Raw genomic sequence first — 17,760 nt, forward strand, 5'->3', positions numbered from 1 at the left:
AATGGGCGCTCAGAGCGGAGCTCACGCCTGTCAGTGCGATGACGCGGACCAATCAGCAGCGTTTGAACTTGTCATTAGACCACGCCCACCGGCGGCACCGCACTCGACATGTCTGCCGCGCTGCTTCCCATGTGTGTGCGGACGAGCCGGGGCTTGCTGAGGCCGGCGAAGGGAGCCTGGTCCCGGGCCGCGATGTGGCCCCTCCGCTCGGTGTTCACGGAGCCGCCGCCGCCGCCCGGGGAGGCCGGTGCCACCGGCGGCACCGGCGGACTGGCCCAAGCGATCCTCCAGGACAAGCTGCGGCAGAGCCAGGTGAGGTCGGAGGGGGGCGCTCGGTTTGGGTATGGGGGCTGCGGTGTGAGGGCGGACAGCTCCTGATCCGGGGTTAGCGGCGGGCGGATAGGGAGGGTCACACCCGAGCTGTCCCACCTAAACCCGGGCTGATTCCTTCCGAGGCGGGGTCCATGCGCTGTAGTTAACCCATCGGAGGGAGGAAGCCCCGCTCACACGCGCTGCCCCGAACATTAAACCCAGCGCTCCTCCACTGACAGCTCCAGGAGCAGCGGCTAGCTGGTTAGCTTCCGCTGCTCCCTGGAGGAGGGGCCGGGCGCTGGGTTCTTTCACTTCGTGCTTCTGGTTTGATGCTTAATGATCAGTTCGGGTGTCTGTGTCCGACACGGAATGAATTATCTCACCGGCTACCTGGCTAATGCTAACGATACATACCTTGGGGTCGAGTGGCTGCTTAGCATGTTAGCGTGTTAGCATGGTGGACAGGCAGGGACATGGAGCCCTCTGAACCCCTCAGGGGTCAGTCCACTTACCCTTCCAGTTACCTGCCCGACCAGGCGCTACCTGCCTGCTTCTGGGTCAGCCTGCTGCTTCCTGCCCTTAGCTTAGCATGCTAAACTGTTAGCATGCCTAAATGCGCTATCCCTCCTCCTCCTCTACCTCACCTGATTCTGCTGAAGGCCACGGCGTGACCTCCACTGGAACCAGGTGAGAGGAGGAGGGCAGGATGGGGGTGCCGGAGCAGACAGGTGCATGCTGGATAACGGTCAACACCCTGGGAAGACCCAGAGGCTGGATGAGGGAGCAGCCATGGAGTTGTTCCATCTGAAGGTCACCCCCCCACAGCTGAAGCAGAGTTCTGAACCTTCTCCACGTCCAGTAGCCTCCGTTTGATCTGATCACATTCGGTCTCTGGATCCGATCTGATCAATATTTGTGTCATTAGATGTGATTCAATGTCTGTGCTGTGATGACGGTCAAACAGTCATGATTGGACATTGTTTCATTTAAATGAAATATCAGTGAAGATGAAGGAGTCATCTTTTTGTGGGGAGCCTCTGGAAGGACCCCTGGCGGTCCCCGAACCCCACGGACCTGAACATGAGTTGGTTTCTGTCCTGGATCAAAGTTCTTCAGTTGGTGTAACGCACGCTGAGTGATGGACGATTTCCCCAACGATGGGGCAATAGAGTCACCTGCTCTGAGTTGTGAACGGAATTCCCAGAATTCAGGAATCATTTACTTCACAATTATTTATTTGGAGTAAGAGTGAATCAGTCACGTTCTGTACGAAATGTAGCTTCATCCTCTGTAATTATTTTCAGTTTTGAATTGAACATTCATTCTTTTAAACGCTTATTTTGCAAATCCAACTATTAGTCTGCCATAAAATGAGGCGGTTCCACATGTTTGAGGGTGGGGGTGGTGGTGGTGGATTATTTCACTGTAAAAAGGGGACGGACCTCGGACCTGGTGGGACAGGTGTTCACTGGTCGTTGCTGTGGTTCCAACTCAAATGATTTTGATGAAATGTGGAATGTCAGTGTTCCCCCAACGCCGTGGGGGAGACGGTGTTGATCTGTGGACCGTATTGATGCATCCTCCACCAGGACCAGTGTAGTCAGGACTGACGATGTCCTCTGTGTCGTATGGTTGGTTGAACCAGGACCAGGCTCCTCCCCCTCCTGGAGGAGAGGCGGCGCAGCAGGGGGAGCGGGCGGAGGACAAGAAGCAGAAGGAGAACACGGCGTACGCCAAGAAGATGGTGCTGAGGCTGGCGGGCCTAATGGGGCTGGGCGGGGCCATGGGCGTGGTCTACATATTCGGTGAGTGACATTGTGATGATCTGGAAAACAAATTCTATATCCTGTCATGTTATACTGTATGTTGTAAATCGACTTGTTCTGACTTCACTTCCTTTTGGTCTTTACAGGAAGCAACTCCGTGGACGAGCAAGGAAACAAGGTGTGGACTCTCTCTCTCTCTCGTGTGTGTGGAACGTTTCTTTCCACCTGAGATCACATGAAAGACTAGAAGCAGCATTTAACATACACCTTGGATTACATTACATGAGATTACATTCACCTGTCATTGAACAGAGTACAAGTACTGAGGCAACCAAATTCTCAATTCATTTCTCTGCATTCTACATCCTAGTAACTGCCATAGTACCTAGGAGCAGTGGGCTGCCAAATCTAAGTGGTTGTTTGATATTTTAAACTTTATTTGTCAGAATAAATTCAGGCATTGATGCCAACTTGACTCCACATCATCCACCCCCAACCTCACCACCCCCCGTCTCCACGTAAAAGCAGAGGAGGCTGTGGATGGACTGAGGGTGGACTGTGTGTTGTTAAAGAGTCGATTGAGCTTCTGCAGCTTGTACTGCCAGTACATTAGATGGAAACTTTATTGACTCTGGAGGGAAATGGTCGTGGTGGTCTCGCTCTCTGCCGTGTCCTTCAGAGCGGAGGTCTTCCCTCAGCGCGGACCACCTTCTCCATCAGAGCGCCATGTTTCTCAGGTGCAGTTCACCTGCAGACGGGTCAGCTCTGGCAAATAACCAACCTGAGCGTTGAGTCAGTATCCGAATTTAAATGGTCACCGTGAAATGTTCACAACTTCTGTGATTGGACAAACTGTCCAGTCTGCTGGGATGGAGGACTCACGTGCAGCACGGCTTCTAAAGGAACCGGTAAAAGGAGGCTTTTGGAACTCTGAAGTTGGCTCCCTGGTGGACGTTCATAAGAAACTCCACTGAATTCCATTAACCGCTGCTGCTCCACTCCTTCTTTCAAAGTGAACTTGCTGATTGAGGTGGGAAGTTCCCCCGAAAACCTGCAGCCGGACACGGCAGCGATGCCCGAAAAGGGCTAACCCGGAGTGTCGAAGAAAAGCAGGATCACAAGTCGTCACTGAAGACTCATCTGAGACTCTCCAACGGATCTATCCGGACGCACGACGGCCGGTCCGAACGGGGCCATACATTTTGGCCGATCAATGTCCTGCTTAGCTCCGCCCATGTGGCCCGCTGGGGACGCTTGGTACCAGGCCAGAGCAGGAGCTAAAAACACAACGCGGCTCGGTTCAGTGGAAAAAGCAAAAGCGGCGGAAAAGCACATCTCAGTGGGGTCGGAGCAGAGGCGTCACGGGAGGGAACGCACTCTGAAGGACTGTCAGGGAAGCCGGTGCGTCGTCAGGGCGTTCACACACCTTCTTTCTACCCACAATCCACTGGGAGGTGGACGACGCCTCCGTCTGCTTCTGGGAGAACTGAACGCTTTGTAAATCTGAAAAGTCTGAAAAACTCACGACGTAAACCGCATTCTATAAGACTGAAGGTTGGAGGAGCAAGATGGAGGGAACGGATGCGTGTCTGGAGACGGTTCTGAGGGTGGGGTCACATCCGGTGTTTGTTTGGACCATCGGCGGAAGTGTGTGGCACGGATGCAAGGTCTGCTTTTTCAAAACATCTACCTTTTGCCTTGGTGGGTGGAGCCTCTCTAAGGAAGAGCGCTCGGCGGGAAGGCGCCTTAATGAGATGCGAGGTGGGATCCTGGGATGGAGCTTAAATGTGACAACAACTAGTGACGGGGGATCTGATTTTTGTTAAGTTATTTGTAAGAAGTAGTGTATCAAAACCATGAAATAAATGTATGATGTCAAAGGCCTCCTGAGTGCATGGGAAGCAGGACGTCACCTCCACAGGGTGGTGTCGTCCATCCTGCCACTCGTGCACTTCAAAGCCTGGAACGCTGCCTTCAAAGGACGCTTGTAAGGAAGTGTGAGTCTGAGAAGCACACTTCTCTCACCCTCACGTCCTCGCTGCGTTCTTCAAAGGACACACTTCTCACAGCTGGGTGTGAGTACTGCTAATGAGTCTCAGTGGCAAGGAGTCCACTGAGGATGCTACCAAGGACACACTTATCTCACCTTGCAGTGAAAACAAGTGAGGACAGAGACGGTCACTAGGGCTGTGCCCGACAGTTGAATCAGATTCAGCTGATTAGTGTGAATATTGGGCTGGTTTGGGCTCTTCCTGTTGGCGGCCTCCCTTGGCGTGCCACCAAGGGAGGCGTGCCAAGGGGGGCTGCTGAGAGGGAAGGATTGGGGTGCATTTTGCGCACCTGTCTTCCTCTCAGCCGGAACAGACAATGTGCCAACTAGCGATCAGTGTTTTTTTATTTTCCACGTAGTTCATTTTATGTCTCCTGATGGAAGGAAACAAGTGCGTAGGGAAGGTGTAGAAGAGAAGCCGGCGTAACGGGGACACTTTGTCACTCTCCCCGATCGCCCCCTCTCCATGCGTCATGCACAGAACATAATCTTGAGGAGGCTACGAGTCGTGACCCGTTCGCACGGAGAGCCATGTTCCATTCACACATATAAAAATATATTAATCATTCCCCTTATTTATAATTCCTCATTGAAATGTTATCCTTGTGCATTTTGTAAGATTCCGTTTTATACTGTTAATGTCATAGAAACAAACTGCAAGAAAAAACAAAAACGACTCTTCAACTTGAATCTCCGCCGACTGATGGGTTTACTTTTGGACTTTCAGGGGCAACCCTCACTGTTGAGATCATGAAACTACGTCAGCGTCCTGAAACTACGTCACTCTTTGCCTGGTGGAGTCTTGGGACAGCTCTAGTGATGAGTGTAGAACAGTGGTGTTCAAACTCTGGCTCAGGTCCAACTGGTGGGCACCAGTGGGGCACTAGGCATGTGGAAGGATGGATCAATGCTTTTAGTGAAGACGGAAGGTGCCGTTCCCAGGATGTCCAGTGGGTGGTGCCACTCCGCAGGATCAGTGCTGAAAAACATCTACTGGACAAACTGTTTACTGCGCGGGAAACAGTCGTTCCTCTGGATGATTCCAAAAGATGTTTTGAACGACGCTTCATTGTTTTTGAAATGGTGTCTGTTTGATCATTTTAATCTCAAGGATTAATGAAGCTTTTGACTTTGAAGGCATTACATGACATTGTCCATCAGACGCTTTGTCCAAAGCCACTTAGAATTAGAAAAACACGTCAGTTGAGTGGCTGTGTCCGAGCAGCTTTTTATCAGTCACAGAGACTTTGTGAACGTTCCTGTGGAGACACTCCTCCGTGTTGTCAGGCACGCTTTTTAGGAGAACACCAGTTTATTGAGAAACAAAGTTTGACGCTGTGATGGAGGATTTCAGGGAGTTGAGCCCTGGGAGCTGTCTGCCTCTCTGTCTGTCAGTTTAATCTCAAAGATTGTAGGAAGTGAGAAGCAGCAAGGACTCAGACGTAGGTAACGGTGGGTGTGGACGGAGCGACAGTAAAATGGGGGTGGGGGGTGAGAACCCAAATGTCCCAGGAACCCCCCCTCCCCCCACAGTCCTCTGAGGTGTCATACTCGGGCCCCTCCCTTCACCCCCAGCCTTCTGTGTGAGGTGTCGCTCTGAGGAGGTCAACCCTGAGAGGTGTCACGAGCCCCTCCCCAGTCCTCTGAGAGGTGTCACGGACTCCCGGTCCCGAGGTGTCGACGGCTTTTAGGGCTCCTTCACGCCTGAGGCCGTCAGCATGAGAATCTGCTCAGATCCTAGTCACGTCTGAACCCTCAGGAAGCTCAGCGCCGTGGAGCCATGTTGGCCGTCGGTGGACAGGAAATGAAGAGGTCTCAATGTGTCGGTGCCTTATATTAATCAGACGCATCCTGAACATGAGCAAATATGATGGATGGATATTTGGTGCATTGCCAAGTTAATTAAAAATTAAAATTGGAGTAAAAATTAATTACTCCAAGTATGACTAGCCTCAAGTTCTCATGGAGCCCCTCACCCAAACTGCTCCGAATCAGTTCTTCTGTAAACTGCACATAAGGATCAACGTTTTAAGAATCCATTTTATTAATCACTGAAGGGAAAGTCAAGCGTAGCAGTGCACCTGGAAAGATGCAAATTAAAATGATGATAAATAACACATATGTACAACTAGTGAGCGTGTATGTACACGTTACAGTATTCTGGATGTGATCAATTCCACTACGGGTTTACAGACTTAACCAACATTTTTCTCACTTTATTATTTTAGAAAGACTATTATGCAACATTCTTTCATCTGTTTTTTCTGCAGTTATTCACCTGATCAAGATGTCAGTTTTTATGTAGTTGTATTGATCAATAATGTCTCAATGTGATCCTATTGTTGTGATGTGCCAGTAAACAGCTTGAAAATATAATTGCTTTGAACACTTTGAAGGAAAGAAATGAAGGACGACAATGACATGAGGCACTAAGATGTTCAAAAGATTTGAATCAAAGCAAATTCTGATCAGGATGGAATATGAAGATTGACGACTGGTTTCCTTCATCAGTGATGAAGTGACCTGATCAGTTCACATCAACATCATTGATCTGTCATTGACTCATCCTCGCCCAGCTGTCATGTTTACAAACGTTAACTCCCTCCCGTTCTCTCTCTCTCTCTCTCTCTCTCTCAGATCCCAGATGAGTTTAATAACGGTAAGTTCTATGTTGTTCTCCACTTATTAAAGTCTCAGATCTGATAATGAGCTTTGTATTAGTACAGTACATTGCATTTAGCCGACGCTTTTATCCAAAGCCACTTACAATTATTCAAACACTGACGGACGCAGCCATCAGGAGCAATTAGGGGTTAAGTGTCTTGCTCAAGGACACTACAGCATGCTAGCAGGAGGAGCCTGGGATCCAACCAGCAACGTTTAGATTACTAGACGACCAGCTCTACCTCCTGAGCTACCATCCCCATCCCCATATATATACGTATTAACCAGGGTTCCAGCCCAGCAGGGGGCCCTGCCAATGTGTCTCTGAACAAATAAGCGTCTCCCCCTCGCGTCGCTGTCAGTGTTTCAGAGCGCTGGTTTGACGCCTGAGTCGTGATGAGCTCAGAGAAGCTTGAGAGGCTGATCTGGCGACTGTCTATGCAGACGACACACAAGTGTACATATCCACCGAACCAAACGATACAACAGCAACAACATCCATTACAAGCTGCCTGCTGACAATAAATAAATGGATGAATACAAATTTCCTCAAATTAAATGAAGAAAAAACTGAAGTTCTTCTTATTGGTCCCAAATCAAAAAGAGAGATACTAACAAAAAACCTAGGAAGCCTAACTTCCTGGATCAAACCTGAGGTAACCAGTCTCTGTGTCACCCCCGACTCAGACCTAAATTTCAACTCGCATATGAACAAAGTGACCAAAACAGCTTTCTTCCACCTCAGGAACATAGCAAAGGTACGACCATACATAAATCAAAATGATGCTGAGAAGCTAATTCATGCGTTTATATCCAGCCGACTAGACTACTGCAATGCCCTTTTCACCGGCTTACCAAAGAAAACGACTGGCAGACTCCAACTTATCCTAAACTCTGCAGCTAGATTACTAACCAAAACAAAGAGGCGAGAGCACATTACCCCAGTTCTAGCCACCCTACACTGGCTACCCATAACTTTAAGAATTGACTTTAAGGTCCTGCTACTCACATACAAAGCCATAAATGGACAAGGACCTAGCTACATTGCAAACTCATTAACAAATTACACACCAGCCAGAACAATCCGCTCATCTGACTCAGGGCTATTAGATATCAATAGAAGCAGTAAAAAATTGATTGGTGATGCAGCCTTTGTTAAAGATGCCCCAAAACTATGGAATACACTACCCACAAATATCAGAGAAGCAAACACATTGGATATATTCAAAAGGCAGCTTAAAACATATCGCTTCACCAAAGCATTTCACTAACTACCCCATCCTTGCACTATGATCTGACATATCTCCGATGTGCACTTTTTACACCAATACTACTAAACTTTAAATGTATTTTCTTAATCACTATTCTTTCTCCCCTGACTCCTCCTGTATGTTGTGTAATGAAAATCATGGTAAATGAAGTAACCTATCAAAGCACTAGGCTCTGATATGATGCAAATAAATATGTTTGTATATGTATGAAACCAGATCATGATAACCAAAAGTAACCTATTAGAACACTAGGATCTAATACGATAAATATGTATGTTCATGTCTGTTGTGCAACTAGATTATAACTCAAAGTAACCTATCAGAACACCAGGATTGGATACGATGTTGATTATTGCTCTTATTGTTATTATATTTCCATAATAACTGCACTTGCCTATTGTTTTTAAACTACTGATGTGAAGCACTTTGCGCTGCAATCCTTGTATGAAATGTGCTATACGAATAAAGTTTTTTTGTTTTTTTTTATTATTATTCAAACTGGAGGCTTCAAAACCTTGAGACAGAAAGGACTGACGCAGCATCCAAGTTGTCCTGCAGGTGGAGGTGGTCTGTCGCTCGGAGGCGGAGGCACAGTAATGTGTCAGGAAACAGCAAACTTTAAACGACTGATAAAAGAGGATGAATCTAGTGGGTGTAGTTTGTCTCGACCGATTAACCGGATGGGGGTTTTAGACACAAATATTCTTCCAGTGTTTTTGTTTTCCTCATACAAAGTAATGGTATGAGTACTAGTAATACTGCACATATTCAGTTAGAGAATACTGAGACTGTGTTTATTCTCTTCCAACCAGATGCAACATGAGTTGTTGTGTGGAGGTGCTCCTCCCTTCATGTGTCAGGTAGAGATGGAGCTGAATCGTTGCTGTTTAGTGTCGGACTCTCTCAGTTGTCATGACGATGTGAGAGAAGTTTGAAAATGAAGCTGAGGACGGCTCATGGCCTGAACCTTGTGATGGCTTGATCAGTACCTCTGTCCCCAGAGCCTGCTCTGTCGCTGACTGAGCTTCCTTTCTCTTCATCCATCAGGCTGCTCTCTCTCTCTCTCTCTCTCTCTCTCTCTCTCTCTCTCTCTCTCTCTCTCTCTCTCTCTCTCTCTCTCTCTCTCTCTCTCTCTCTCTCTCTCTCTCTCTCTCTCTCTCTCTCTCTCTCTCTCTCTCTCTCTCTCTCTCTCTCTCTCTCTCTCTCTCTCTCTCTCTCTCTCTCTCTCTCTCTCCTGGTTCTTCTTTCCAGAGACTCTGCTACAGTGAAAACCTTTAGTATTCAGTTTGAAGTTTTGATGTTTCTCCTAAATAAGCATTCTGCACCAGCTCCAACATCAGGTTATATCTGTCTAGGTCAGTGTCCTGTAACCATGGTAACCACAACTCATTCTGAACTGTAGAACATGTAGTGTCCTCATCCACGTCTCCAGGGTACTGGAGGACCAACAGGAGCTCAGGGGCTTTGGGACCGTCACCAAAGCATCCCTGATGAGTTTAAGGAACAGGGTAAAAGTTCAAGACCCCCTGGGGAGTTTGGCCCCGACCCTTATCTTGCGTCCCCCCAACTCCCCCCCCGGGGGAGGAGGCGGGGGTTAGAAAGAGATGGAAAGAGGGGAGGGATGCCAAGAGTGAGGAGGGAAGTTGGACTGGGGGGTGGAAGGAGAGAAGACGGAAGCACTGAAGGTGGAAAGGATGGAGGAGAGAAGAATGGAAGGAGGTGAAGACTTGCAGTCAAGCGTTCTCTTCTGTTCCCCCGTTTCCCTCCAGCTCCTATGGGAGCAGCGGAGGGAGGGATGATGGATGGATGGATGGATCCTTGCTAGGAGTGTGTGATGACAGCAGCTTGATGCAGTGGAGCGTCAGACGCTACACCCTCTCACACCGGTGGTGTATTCCTCCTCCATCAGTGTCCCAGTACCATTCTCTCCATCTCTCCCCCACTTCCACCTATTAACATGACAAAAGCCGTCATCTCTCCTGCAAACAGACACATTTGTTCACACAGACACACACACACACACGTATGTGGTGTGTGTCTGTGGCGTCGGTTCTGTTCCCCAGGGAGACGTTCACTCACACACCGTGTGTGTGAACGCATCTAGTTACACGCACACACCGCCTTGTTTCAGTATTGACTGTTTCTGTTGGCGGGTTTTTATTTTCCTTCCTCATTAGTTGTCTGAAGTTGTTTTGCCTGCAGGTCAGATGAGATGAAATCACATTTAACATTCTTGTATTTAAATGGACCTGCAACCGCCTCTATTGCTTTACCTTCCCAAAAATATCAACACGCACACTCTGGCAGATGTCCAGCTTCCTGCCCCTATGAACTCTGGGGGATTACTTCCCCTGGGAGCGGAGGGGGCGTGCCCCGCTGAGACATAGAGTTACAGGGAGAGACGCGTGCATGGCGACGTGCGCTAATGAGCGCCGTGCCTCTTGGGAAATTTCCTCTTTGTTATTTGTCATTGGGCCAGGTACAGCCGGGCTGCTGTTAGCTGGTTAGCCAGTTAGCGTCCCGGTGTTCCTGTTTGCACCGCAGCACTGTGTGGATGCACGCTAGCCGTGGAGGATCCATTATCGCCATCACAGGGTGTGAAGGACATTGAACGGATCACAACAGGCTGCATCACACGCTGAGGCATTAGTTTGGTTGAGTTCAGTCTGGTCTGGTCGAGTTGGGTTCAGTCTGGTGGGGTTCAGTCTGGTCGGGTTGGGTTCAGTCTGGTCTGGTTGAGTTGGGTTCAGTCTGGTTGCGTTCAGTCTGGTTGGGTTCAGTCTGGTTGGGTTCAGTCTGGTCGGGTTGGGTTCAGTCTGGTCTGGTCGGGTTGGGTTCAGTCGGGTTGGGTTCAGTCTGGTCTGGTCGGGTTGGGTTCAGTCTGGTCGGGTTGGGTTCAGTCTGGTCGGGTTGGGTTCAGTCTGGTCTGGTCGGGTTGGGTTCAGTCGGGTTAGGGTTCAGTCTGGTTGGGTTCAGTCTGGTCGGGTTGGGTTCAGTCTGGTCTGGTTAAGTTGGGTTCAGTCTGGTTGGGTTCAGTCTGGTTGGGTTCAGTCTGGTCGGGTTGGGTTCATTCTGGTTGGGTTGAGTTGGGTTCAGTCTGGTTGGGTTCAGTCTGGTCGGGTTGGGTTGGGTTCAGTCTGATTGGGTTCAGTCTGGTCGGGTTGGGTTCATTCTGGTTGGGTTGAGTTGGGTTTAGTCTGGTCGGGTTGGGTTGGGTTCAGTCTGATTGGGTTCAGTCTGGTTGGGTTGGGTTCAGTCTGGTCTGGTCGAGTTGGGTTCAGTCTGGTCTGGTCGGGTTGGGTTCAGTCTGGTTGGGTTGAGTTGGGTTCAGTCTGGTCTGGTCGGGTTGGGTTCAGCCTGGTTGGGTTGAGTTGGGTTGGGTTGAGTTGGGTTCAGTCGGGTTGGGTTCAGTCTGGTCGGGTTGGGTTCAGTCTGGTTGGGTTCAGTCTGGTCTGGTTGAGTTGGGTTCAGTCTGGTCTGGTTGGGTTTGGTTCAGTAGGGCTACTCCGTCTAGACAGCTATATGTCAGTCGGCTCAGTCCTCAGGGAGTTGTAGTTGTTTTTATGAGACATGTTCCTCGGTCGTATCACTTTACTGATGACAACTGACAACTACACTGAACCATCAATCAAACTCACATCCCAATGTAATACAACGCAATATTCAAATCAGAAAGGCTGCGTTTGAAAAAATGAAAATAATATCCAACACAATCTTACCAATAGAGCTGTCAACATTGGCCAAAAATCCCATTTGAATATTCCTTCTAAAAAAAACAAAAAAAACAACACAAGTTTAAGTATATTATAATATCATTATAATTTTAACAAGTTACAATGTCACCAACTTTGGCACTGGATCCCCCCCCTCTGGGGAGCAGCGACGGGGGCTGCCACGGTTCCTTTCTCCATTTGGTCCTTTTTTTTTGGCTCCACTGCTCTTTATCCTTGGTGAGATTTAAGAAAGCGACCCTAAAAGATGGGGGAAAAAACCCCACCTATTTAAATTATTGTTTTAACCAAACCTCCGCGCTGCGGCAATGATGATCAGCAAGCAAGCAAGACCCGGTGCTCCGTCCGGGTGCTCCGTCCCGGTGCCCTGTCCCGGTGCTCCGTCCCAGGCTACCGTGCGGGGGCATGTGCTGCTGGTAGAGCCCCGGCGGAGCCTCTTCCAGAACACTGCATCTGTTTTGTTTTTTTGTTAGTTTTTTACCCTTTTTAAATGTAATAAGTATAAAAGTGTCCCCGAGCACACGGAGCGGCGCTCGGACAAAGCTCATTCACTTGCAGTACAAACAGGACGTAGGTGGACGTGCACGTAACATTTTCAATAAAAATCTGACATTTCTGCTAAAACACAGCATGTTCTTCAAATGTTCATTTATAACAATTACAAGGGTTGAAGTTCAATCTGTCAATATTCTACTGTGATTGAAGTTTTTTCTTTTTACAATTCAATAGTTAAATATAGACATGTTATTCATTTCATCATAACAGGTGGGCGTGGCCGACAGGAAAGAGCAGTTTATATGCTGTTGTGCTGGTCATACTATACAAAGATTTATTGCTTGTTTTAGTGAATAATACAGAAGATAAGGAACTTAAAAAAATCGTGTACTCAATCGCAATATTGGTCTAAATCATTTTCCCAGATGGTTCAGCCCAACTGTAACCAAATCACCTGTCTCCGTATTTGTTTATTTAACCCTCTGATGCAGTGATCAAGTCATGCTAATTATTTGGTGATTGAGCCTGGATCTCCAGGTCCTGCTGCAGACTCGTGCAGTGACTGGCATTGTTGTGTGTGTCTTCCAGATGCTCCGGTCGTCCAACAGCTGAGAAGAACCTTCAAGTACTTCCAGGACTACAGACAGGTGAGGAGCTCCAGAGGTCAGAACACGGTCTGCTCTGTCCGAACCTTCAAACAAACTCTTAACAGATCAGAGGTCAATGACTGATGTCATTGTGGATGATGTCATCGCTCTTCCCTCCAGATGATCATCGAGCCGACGAGCCCCAAGCTGCTTCCTGAGCCTCTGAAGGAACCGTACTACCAGCCTCCCTACACCCTGGTGCTGGAGCTGACCGACGTGCTGCTACACCCAGAGTGGTCGGTGGGTTGGCCCTGAACCTCCTCCCTTAACTCTCCTCTTCTGGTCCTGTGACCCCTGACCTCACTGTGACCTCTGACCCCCACAGCTCTCCACAGGTTGGAGGTTCAAGAAGCGTCCGGGCATCGACTTCCTGTTCCAGACGCTTGCGCCGCTCTACGAGATCGTCATCTTCACCGCCGAGACGGGCATGGTGCGCACACACACACACACACACACACACTGCACACACACACTCTGCAGACACACACACACACAGACTGCACGCACACGCACACTGCAACCGCACACTGCAGACACACTGCACACACACACACTGCACGCACACACACACTGCACGCACACACACACTGCACACGCACACTGCAGACACACACTGCAGACACACACACACACACTGCGCACACACACACTGCGCACACACACACACTGCACGCACACACCCACTGCACACGCACATTGCACACACACACTGCACACACACACACTGCACGCACACACACACTGCACACGCACACTGCGCACACACACACACTGCACGCACACACACACTGCACACGCACACTGCACACACACACACTGCACACACACACACTGCACGCACACACACACTGCACGCACACGCACACTGCACACGCACACTGCACACACACACTGCACACACACTGCACACGCACACTGCAGACACACACACTGCAGACACACACACACACACACACACACTGCACGCACACACACTGCACGCACACACACACTGCACACGCACACTGCAGACACACACACTGCAGACACACACACACACACACACTGCGCACACACACACTGCACGCACACTGCACACACACACACACACACACACTGCACACACACACACACTGCACGCACACTGCACACGCACACACACACACACACTGCACACACACACACACTGCACACGCACACTGCAGACACACACACTGCAGACACACACACACACACACACACACTGCACGCACACTGCACACGCACACACACACACACTGCACGCACACACACACTGCACGCACACACACACTGCACACGCACACTGCAGACACACACACTGCAGACACACACACACACACACACACACACACTGCACACACACACACTGCACGCACACTGCACACGCACACACACACACACTGCACGCACACACACACTGCACACGCACACTGCAGACACACACACTGCAGACACACACACTGCAGACACACACACACACACACACACACACACTGCGCACACACACACTGCACACGCCCACTGCAGATACACACACACACACACATACTGCACGCACACTGCACACGCACACACACACACACACACACTGCATGCACACGCACACTGCAGACACACATACTGCAGACACACACACTGCGCACACACACTGCATGCACACGCACACTGCAAACACACACACTGCAGACACACACACACACTGCACACACACACACTGCGCGCACACACACACTGCACACGCACACTGCAGACACACACTGCAGACACACACACACACACTGCGCACACACACACTGCACACGCACACTGCAGATACACACACACACACACATACTGCACGCACACTGCACACGCACACACACACACACACACACAGACTGCACACGCACACTGCACACGCACACTGCAGACACACACACACACATACTGCACGCACACTGCACACGCACACACACACACACACAGACTGCACACACACACTGCATGCACACGCACACTGCAGACACACATACTGCAGACACACACACACACTGCACACACACACTGCGCACACACACTGCATGCACACGCACACTGCAGACACACATACTGCAGACACACACACACACTGCACACACACACTGCGCGCACACACGCACACTGCGCACACACACTGCATGCACACGCACACTGCAGACACACACACTGCAGACACACACACACACTGCACACACACACACTGCGCGCACACACGCACACTGCACACGCACACACACACAGACTGCGCACACACACTGCATGCACACGCACACTGCAGACACACACACTGCAGACACACACACACACTGCACACACACACACTGCGCGCACACACGCACACTGCGCACACACACTGCAGACACACACATACACTGCGCACACACACACACTGTGCGCGCACACACACACACACTGCAAACACACTGCACACACACTGCGCACACACAGACTATTAACACGCACATTTACATGTAATTTAGCTTGACAACAAACGCTCAGATGAACAGAGTTTGAAGTGTTAATGTGAATGTTAACTTCCTGTTTACATGCTTCCAACTTCCTGTTGATGCAGATGTTAAACTTGATATAAGAAAAACTTCATCTGCATTAAAACTGCACAACACAAGACAATAGTGTGTGTGTGTGTGTGTGTGTGTGTGTGTGTGTGTGTGTGTGTGTGTGTGTGTGTGTGTGTGTGTGTGTGTGTGTGTGTGTGTGTGTGTGTGTGTGTGTGTGTGTGTGTGTGTGTGTAGACGGCCTACCCTCTGATCGACAGTATTGATCCTCAAGGCTTCATCATGTATCGACTGTTCAGAGACGCGACGCGCTACATGGAGGGACACCACGTCAAGGTAGGGAGTAGAACCAACAACCTGCCAGTGCCTTGCTGTAGGGAGTAGAACCAACAATGTAACTTATTCTGCCATGAAATGTATTTACAAATAAAATGGGTTTTTTTCTCATATTTGTTCATATTTGTTCATATTTGATCTTTTACAGTGGATTCAACAATAACAAGACAAACTGTATTTACTCAATTCCTTTTACAATAATTGAGAATGTATCCCATAATGCTTTGGGATGAGAGGGAGAGAGGTGAGTTCCCAGCATGCCGAGCGGCTCAGCGTCTTATTGTTCTAGAAGAAGCAGATGAAAGAACAAAACATCTGTCTGCAGCAGAATGGGTGGATGCCTCCTTACACCACCCAACGCTGTGTCCTCAATCAGGAGGAACATCTGACAAGTTCCTTCACGTTCCTCCATCTTCTCCATGTCCCCACCTCCACATGTGGAATAGATCCCTAACCAGGCAGGAAGCCGTTCATGTATTGCGTTCATGATGGGATGGCGAGCAGAGTGGAGCAGCTTCTTTCAGTGATGAAACAGTTTTACAGAATATTTCATTGTGTGTCTGAGGTTCCAAGCTCTGCAGTGATCAATACTTATTATTGATCATCAGCTCTGATCATGTTGTGATGTCTGAGACACCAGGAACCTGCGTTTTGATTTCTAATTTCCAACCGTTGCGGGGATAAATTTGGATATCGTCAAACTTCCTGATCCCATCAGATCTACTTCCTGTGGGATTTGAACCTGCGACCCACTGCAGCATGCACACTTTGAGGGCGGGGTGATGTTGCTCCTCTCCACTATAATAACACCCCACCCCCCACCCCCACCCCCAGGACGTGTCGTGCCTCAACAGAGACTCCTCCAAGGTGATCCTGGTGGACTGCAAGCGTGAGGCCTTCAGCCTGCAGCCCTTCAACGGTCTGGCCCTGAAGAAGTGGGACGGCAACTCAGAGGACCGCACGCTGTATGACCTAGCTAACTTCCTCAAGAGTAAGACCTGTCTATCCCTCTGGTCGCCTGTCTGTCTGACCCATGACCCATCTTTTTGACTGTCGGCCTGTCTCTCTCTCACAGCCATTGCTCTTAGTGGAGTGGATGATGTTCGCTCCGTCTTGGAGAATTACGCTCTGGAAGAAGATCCCATAGAGGCCTTCAAACGCAGACAGGCTCAGCTGGCGCAGGTAGGACCAATCAAGGACCTGACGTCGTGTGGAGGAGGTCTATGGGCCCTTCGTGCTCCATCACCAGCCTGACGTAGCATAGAGGTGTTCATCAGGGGTCTGTGAAACGTTTTTGTGGTTGTGTTGTGGCTCAGTGACATGTTCTCTCTCCAGGAGGAGGAGCAGCGTCTGGCCGAGCTCTCTCAGCCCAAACCAGCTCTTTCCTTCGGTTCCATCACTTCTCGCTTCTGGCGCTCGAAGCAACAGTGAGTTTGGTCTCTGCTGCGACCGTGACGACCGGCGGTGGCGGGCGGCTCCGGGGGCCGAGCGAAGACGGGGCCGAGCGTCTCTTCCCGGTGGATCATCTATCGCTCCCGACCCGGGAAGCAGAGTCTGACCCGCACCCCTGACCCGCACCCCTGGCCCTGCTCCGGCTCCGGGCCTCACCAGGACCTGCAGCAGCATCTGCTTTTATTTAATTCTGTTCATTTTTTCACAAGAAGAAGAAACTGACAATGTGTAAATAGTAAAATATTCTTTAATGTAACAAAGAATAAAAACTTTTTTTATAATGTTATCAGATCTTCATCCACTAGGGGCGGGGCTGGAAGGTGGTGTTGGAGGGGCATAAAGTGTTATAAATAAAAATAATAAAAGTGTTGGTGGAACAGAAGCTTCGGAGATCCATACAGCACGATCAAGATGGGTGCCGCCCCGTTGGATTATTCTTCTTATTGATCCTGTGACGACCAAACCCCCGAAGAGGCTGCGTCGCTGTGAACGACGCAGCTGA

General features: G+C 49.6%; 1 protein-coding gene across 3 annotated transcripts; it reads left to right on the top strand.

The window, feature by feature from the left end:
- The first annotated feature begins 90 nt into the window (after nucleotides 1-90).
- On the top strand, nucleotides 91-17,544 carry timm50 (translocase of inner mitochondrial membrane 50 homolog). 3 transcript variants are annotated; one of them, XM_080007418.1, is made up of 11 exons: nucleotides 91-312; nucleotides 1,958-2,117; nucleotides 2,225-2,256; nucleotides 6,766-6,787; nucleotides 12,878-12,936; nucleotides 13,057-13,176; nucleotides 13,262-13,366; nucleotides 15,708-15,806; nucleotides 16,641-16,797; nucleotides 16,882-16,988; nucleotides 17,142-17,544. In XM_080007418.1, the coding sequence occupies exons 1-11, from the start codon at nucleotides 109-111 to the stop codon at nucleotides 17,235-17,237; spliced, it is 1,161 nt and encodes a 386-aa protein (XP_079863544.1). In that variant the 5' UTR covers nucleotides 91-108; the 3' UTR covers nucleotides 17,238-17,544. The 3 variants fall into 3 exon arrangements, with proteins under 3 accessions (XP_079863544.1, XP_079863545.1, XP_079863546.1); XM_080007419.1 differs by lacking the exon at nucleotides 91-312 and adding an exon at nucleotides 612-999; XM_080007420.1 differs by lacking the exon at nucleotides 91-312 and adding an exon at nucleotides 1,230-1,554.
- The last annotated feature ends 216 nt before the right edge of the window (nucleotides 17,545-17,760 follow it).

This window comes from Zeus faber, assembly GCF_960531495.2.
Source record: "Zeus faber genome assembly, chromosome: 9".
Taxonomy (NCBI): Eukaryota; Metazoa; Chordata; class Actinopteri; order Zeiformes; family Zeidae; genus Zeus; species Zeus faber.